At 39.4% G+C, this 7,424-nt stretch overlaps 1 protein-coding gene across 1 annotated transcript; it reads left to right on the forward strand.

Moving 5' to 3' along the window:
- Positions 1–430: 430 nt before the first annotated feature.
- khk (ketohexokinase) lies at positions 431–7,049 on the forward strand. The gene is made up of 8 exons (XM_084542411.1): positions 431–757; positions 1,390–1,506; positions 1,927–2,061; positions 5,348–5,420; positions 6,032–6,178; positions 6,260–6,348; positions 6,422–6,579; positions 6,915–7,049. The coding sequence occupies exons 1-8, from the start codon at positions 663–665 to the stop codon at positions 7,016–7,018; spliced, it is 918 nt and encodes a 305-aa protein (XP_084398537.1). The 5' UTR covers positions 431–662; the 3' UTR covers positions 7,019–7,049.
- The last annotated feature ends 375 nt before the right edge of the window (positions 7,050–7,424 follow it).

Consider the following 7,424-nt stretch of genomic DNA (forward strand, 5'->3'; position numbering starts at 1 on the left):
AGGGAATGGGATGCAAAGGTTGATGCAAGACACTACCATACATATCAGAAGAATGTGACAGGGAAAAGGGTTAATTCGCTGAGTCTAAGCAGAAGAGAAGAAGTGGTCTATACTAGACTTAGAGTAGGGCATACAGGACTAAACTCTACCTTACATATAGTAGGAAAGGGTAAAGGTTTATGCATAGTGTGCCAAGTCAGAGAAGATGTTGATCATGTACTTTTTAAGTGTGAGAAGTATAATGATAATAGAATAATCTGGCAAGAAATGGAAGGGGAGAACTCAATTAATGAAGTTCTGGAAGAAAAGGGCATGACAAGTGAGAGACTGAAAGCTTTATTTATTTACCTTCATAATACTGGTTTAATGAAAAGAATATAATTTCTTTTTTTTCTTTTTTCTTTTTTTTGGTTTGTTTTGATTTAATATAAGCCTAGACTCCATGACGTTCATGGTATTACACACTCCTGTACAGTTGGTGGCGGTATACTACAAAATAGTCATCTGCCAAGAAACAGAAGAAGAAGAAGAAGAAGAAGTGGTAGTAGTATTAGTAGTAGAAGAAGGAGGAGGAGGAGGAGGAAAACGGGGAAGATGAGACAGTTTTGTATCAAAGTCCAGAGCAGAGCTATTCATGACATGATCAGACTGTCTGGACCAACATGGAGGAACAAAAAAAGATTCTGTGTGTGGGTTTAGTCTGCCTGGACATCATCAACGTGGTCAACAAATACCCTGAAGAAGACACTGACAACAGGTTAGCTCACAGGCTAATGCTAACACACCCTAACGTTACTACTGACAGGCTAATGCTAACTCATGACTTTGTTGTCTTGGCTCTGCAGAGAGACAAACTAACCTATCCGTATTTTACTGAACAGAGCCTCAAACGTCAGGACCCCATAGTAAATATACTGTGGTGTATTAAGGTTAAATAATTAATAATTTATGAATAACCTTATCAATAGCATAGCTAAACATTTGGTTGGTAATCATTACAGATAACAGGACACAATGTTTGAATGTGAGGACAGACTAATTACCGAGATCATAACAGAGCTGATCCCAACAAATACTCTACTGACCTTGGACTTTGGGTTAGAGTCACTGGTGGGGAGTGAAAGAATGAATCATGTCTCCTCCACACTCAGCAGGACAGAAGTTATTTATCTCTTAATGTTTACTACAAACTCAAACTACATGTTTAGAGAGTCTAAAAGTAAATGAGTCTGTTTCTGAGAACCTTCACATACAACATGATGGAATGAAGTCACACATCATTTATCTACTCTGCCACTTTTCCCCTTTCTGACTCTGCTTAAATCTCCAGTGTTTTCACTCTGACATGATCAAAGTTTGAAATGTTTTTATTGACTGATGATCCTGCAGGTGTCTGTCGCAGCGTTGGCAACGAGGAGGAAATGCTTCAAACTCGTGCACGGTGCTGTCACTGCTCGGAGCTTCCTGTGCCTTCATGGGTTCATTGTCTGCTGGTCCTGTGGCAGAGTGAGTACACGCCGCAACATCAGTAACCCTAATACACTCACCACTACTCTGGTCAACTACTCAGCAATAAGGAATGACATTTTATTAGTAACAAGACGGTAGTGTTTATATATACATATATATATATATATATTTGATCTCAGCACAACCACCCAGACTAGTTATGCATATAATGTAACTGCATGCACTGTATTCTTATATCATTGTGACTACCTTTTTACTGAAGTACTGAATCTAGTTGTTCTCTACTGATATCTATTGTCAACAACTAACTGTGAAAACAAATAAAGAAAATATTATCCTCTTATATTAATTCAATCTGTTGTACATGTTCACCTGGAGCTGGATATGTAAAAAAGTTCCTCTCTACAGTTTTTCTTTTGGAGGCCCATGGAAATGTAAACATTTTCCTGTCTGTAGTTTTATTTTTGAGGATTTTCAGAAGTTCTGCATCGATGTGTCTCTGGTATCTGAGCACACTGCGTGTAACCTGCCCACCTCTGTGGTCATCAGCAACATCAGCACAGGAAGCCGCACTATCCTGCACATGAACAGGTGTGAACAGGTGTGAACAGGTGTGTGTGTGTGTCACTAACTGAATCTGTTTCAGGAACATCATCATCACCGAACAGCTCTGGTCGTCGTGTCCCATCAGTCAGAAAGGGTTTTCTGTCTGAACCTGGTTTTATTCTGGCGGGCACACTTATGTTTCCTGTCTGTGTCTCTGCTAGTTTCATCATGGCTGACTTCACACAGCGTAAAATCGATGCCTCAGCGGTGGTTTGGCAAGTCGAAGGTCAAACTCCTTGTGCATGTTGTGTGGTTTGTCCATCGAGTGGATCTCGAACCGTCGTTCTCTCTGATACGTAAGACGTCTGGCTGGTGACACAGTGTTAACTAAATACTTCTTTATCTAAAGGAGAGGCGTTGACTTTACTTTACTTTACATTTATTTGTGAATCAGATTAATAGTGACCAGGCTACAGAGCAGCATCAACAACAATGATCAGACAGAACCAGCATTAGAGGAAGGGAACATCATAAATAAGATGGCACAGTGTTAAAAGCCTGTGAACCTGAGCTCCGAGCATCTGCTGCTGCAGATAAAATAGATGGATCTTGAAGTGTTTAGTGAACACTGTTTGACTTGCCCTCAAGAAAGCATGAACACTATATCCTGATCCTGAATCTGGTGAAATGACAGCCGGTCACGTTATCCACTGCAGAGAGAGGCATTAATGTTCAGATCTCACCTTTAAATAAAGAGAGGAAGTCTCTAAACCTGAATGAAGGGAACCAGACAATGTGTAGTCTGCCCTCTGCCAACAGCTCTCAGGGTTAGTGTCATTACTCTTCTTGACTTATGTTTATTGAACCACCCACCACAACAAATTCCTCATGTGTGTAAACATACGTGGCAATAAAGATGATTCTGATACTGCTTGAGTGTAGTTTTACATTAGTTCACTCCTGATGAGGGACCTGTCAGGATAAGACACATAGAAGAGAGAAGACGTGGCAGAACTGTGCTTTATATCCAGAAACAGTTTTGCAGGTTCTGGACACAATGACTCTCTGAGGTTGAGCAAGCAACAACATTCAAGACTGATCGTCCTCCAAAATATGACGTCACCTTTTTAAAGTTTTGACTTTGAAATCCAGAAGGTTTTAGAGCCCTCCAGTAGCATATCCACTAACAACACGACCTCCAGCAACATGGGGGGGGGGACATATGTATTCAGAATATGTTACTCAGATTGAGGAATGGAATACATTACAATTTATATTTTAGGGCATGTATTCTGTAATGGAATACATTTTAAAAAATTCCTTCCCAACACTGACCATTATCACTTTGGTTTTCATTGTGTCATTGAATTCAGCCATCCATAGGTTGAACCTTTTTTATTTCTATTAATCAGTGGGGCATCTTTTCATTCCTGACACATTACCCAGTCCATATCAGCAGAGACATCCTGCAGGATTTTACACCTGTTGAGATATGATGTGTTTTCAAAGTGTTCCTTTCCTTTTTTGGAGCAGTGCATTTAAAATCCTCTGGATGGTTTCCTACGTTTCCTAATACAAAAACATCTTCAACATTTTCTGGACGCCTGATGTCAGTGCGACTATCTAACACAACTAGCTTAGCTTAGCCCAGTTTAGAAGACAAGAAACTGGAGACAGTCCTGGAGTTGTAGTGGACAGATTCTCTATTCAGTATCATGTTGCTCCGTTCCTTTAAACAGTGTCAGCAGAACAACCTATTGTTGGTTCCTTGAGCTTCATCATAAAAATGTAGCTTTGAGTTATTTCAGCCTCTGCAGTGGTTCTGGGTTAATTTATCAGCAGTGATTGATTTAATTTCTCGTTTGTCTGCTGAAATATGAAATAATATGTTGAGTAATCAAACTGTAATAAACATTTTTCTGTCAAAGATCAGACACCTCGCAGATCTTGAGCACTGTTTCTGTTCTCATTTTCATGAAGAATTCTTGTTTGTCTTTCAATGAATCCTGTACAAAGTTAAGTTTTTCTGGTGATACCATTTTGTGTTTAAAATACACTGCCTGGCCAAAAAAAAAAAGTCGCCACCAAAAAAACTCAAATATTTCACTTTTATGTTTGATTCCAGCACACATTCGTTGTGGCATTGTTTCTATAATCTTCTCCAATGTCTCCAGATTTATTTCCATCCAGTGTTTCATTCATTTCTCACCAAGATCTTGTATTGATGATGGGAGAGTCTGACCACTGCACAAAGCCTTCTCCAGCACATCCCAAAGATTCTCAATGGGGTTCAGGTCTGGACTCTGTGGTGGCCAATCCATGTGTGGACATGATGTCTCATGCTCCCTGAACCACTCTTTCACAATCTGAGCCCCATGAATCCTGGCATTGTCATCTTGGAATATGATCCATTGATGGAATAACCTGGTCATTCAGTATATTCAGGTAGTCAGCTGACCTCATTCTTTGGACACATAATGTTGCTGAACCTAGACCTGAGCAACTGCAGCAACCCCAGATCATAGCACTGCCCCATAGCACAGGCTTGTACAGTAGACACTAGGCATGATGGGTGCATCACTTCATCTGCCTCTCTTCTTACCCTGATGCTTCTCCACTATCCTTCCAGTTTTTAATAATGCCTTGGACAGTTCTTAACCCAGTTTTAGTAGTTTCTACAATCTCCTTAGATGTTTTCTCTGCTTGATGCATGCCAATGATTTGACCCTTCTCAAACAGACGACCACAGGATGTGTCTTTAGACATGGTTGTTGAAGAAATGAGAAGCTACTCATTGCATCAGTTGGGCTTAAATAACTTGTTGTCAGCTGAAAGATAATCACCCATGCAGTAATTATCCAATAGGAGGCTTGTACCTATTTGATTAGTGAAATGCAGGTGGCGACTTTTTTTTCGGCCAGGCAGTGTATTTGTCATCTTACTCTATAATAAATACTGTTAAGGATGACTGTTAAACCATGACGACGGAACCCATCAGTCCATATGATTGATTGTTAAACATTCTGATAGACTGATAATTCAACTGAGACAGTAATCTATGTCAGACATAAAGTTTATACTTTAATCATCACATATCCGCTGAAGGAGAAACTCCTTCCATGAGTGGCTCAAACAGGAAGCATGGGTGTTTAGGGTCATGGTGATGTCACCAGACTTCCAACAGGAAATCCGTAATACAAAGTAGAGTGATGAGGTCATGAGCCTCACAAGAGACTTTTAGCAGTTTGACATGGAGGGATGGGCGTGTTTCTGGGTTCTTATCTTTTTTTTCTGATCACCGTGAACTCTGACCTCACCTCCTATCTGTCAGGAACCTTCCTGATGTCACGGCGGAGGATTTTTCCAAAGTTGATCTTTGTCAGTTCAAGTGGATTCACTGGGAGGTGAGTGAACTCCAAGGAGCTAGAACCCAACTTGCTCAAATAAACCTGAACAACACAAAGAACTCATCTTGATAAAATCATATAAACATGACAAAGTTCAACAAACTCACCTCAGTGTGATTAATCAGGCCAAACCAACCAGACTGACGTCTTCTGAATTTCACCTCTGAAATATTATTTACTTTAAATATAAAAGTCTTTTAGTATGCTAACACTGAGAGCAGAATAATATTATTATTATAACTATTCTACAGCTTTAATTCAAGGGGCTGAACTAAAACATGTTTAGAATAAAATATATATAAAATATTTAGGAACTGCATCCATTCTGTACACAACCCACTACGTACACTACAGTGTAATTGGAAACATCTACATAATACTAACAAAATGTTTTAAAACTGGTGGAGTATCAAAAACCATCAGTAGGTCCTATGGATTACTTCATGTGTTAGTCAAACCTTCAGGTGTTACCAGACAAACCACTTATTCTTTGTTGTAAAATTTTAGATTTAAATTGAACGATGGATGAAAATGTATATGAATGATCTATTTTTTTAATTCTTAGAATAGGTTGATAATGACTTCTTTGTGCATCTTAACTCCTGAAGGGCCGAAATGCTGAGGAGCAGGTGAAGATGATCCAGCAGGTTGAGATGTTCAACAATACGTTGCCACAGCAACAGCGAATCACTATCTCCGTGGAGATAGAGAAGACCAGAGAGCCGCTCTATCAGCTGTTTCCGTATGGTGATGTGGTACGAGTCTCTGTGATGTGTGCAGGCTGAAGTACGAGAACGTGGAACATGAAGAACACATTCTGTTGTTGTGTTTTTAAGGTCTTCGTCAGCAAAGACGTCGCTCGTCACTTTGGGTTCCAGTCGGCTGAAGCGGCTCTGAGAGGACTCTATGGTCGAGTTAAACAGGGGTGAGTAGAGGTTAGAGGTCAGCGGATTATTTATTCATGCTAATGATAATAACCTGAACTGTTGGACTCTTAGGGCTGTCCTGATCTGTGCCTGGGCAGAAAAAGGAGCTGATGCTTTGGGTCCTGATGGTTTAATCATTCATTCAGACGCATTTCCTCCTGAAACTATAGTTGATACTCTTGGAGCTGGAGACACATTCAATGCCGCCGTCATCTACACACTGTCCAAGGGTGAGACCTTTATGTGTCCTTTACTGCATTTGTCAACAATGAGACATTTTAAGGTCCATTAGAGATGTTTATTGCTAATGTCAGTAAGAACTGAAATATTTCTTCAGATTATTTTTCTCCCGACATGAAGCTCTTGTGTGGGTGGATTTTTCCACGGCTACGTTCCCACTGGTCATCTGGACATTTTGTATTTCTGTCTCATGTTGTAGATCAACATGCAGCAACTAAATAATTAGTAATGAAACGACAGACATATTTGTCTTTAAGATCACTTGGCCACATCGTCCCAAAGGAGATGAAATGATTAAATGAATAAATATATTTTACATCTGTAGGTGGAAGTTTGAAGGATGCTGTGACCTTCGGCTGCAGAGTCGCCGGCAGTAAATGTGGTTTCCATGGTTATGACGGTATCAGAGAGAAGTTGACCAATGAGTAACTGAAGATTTCAAATCTGATTTTCTTCCAGTGGGTTCAGGGAACTGAGGCTACATCTGGAGGTTACTCACACTGTTAAACATGATACACAGAACAGTTTGTTTAATTATCAGTTTGAGAAGTTTAATTGATAAACTGATAAATCTGATTAATACATCTACATGTGACAGACAATTAACTGATATATCACTGATATTAATGTGATTGATAGTTAAAATAATTTATTATTACATAATAGTTATCTTACAGATAATTAATTCTGAAGAAGCTGCTTGCAAATGGTTATTGTAGGTTTAAATCAAATGATTTACTGTTTAGTTGTTGTGTTACTTGATGTAATTAAATCTGACTAATAAACAGCAAAAGTTAAACTTTTGTATTTGTTGTGTGAGTTGTTCTCTTGACGC

The sequence above is a fragment of the Chelon labrosus genome, assembly GCF_963514085.1.
Source record: "Chelon labrosus genome assembly, chromosome: 4".
Taxonomy (NCBI): Eukaryota; Metazoa; Chordata; class Actinopteri; order Mugiliformes; family Mugilidae; genus Chelon; species Chelon labrosus.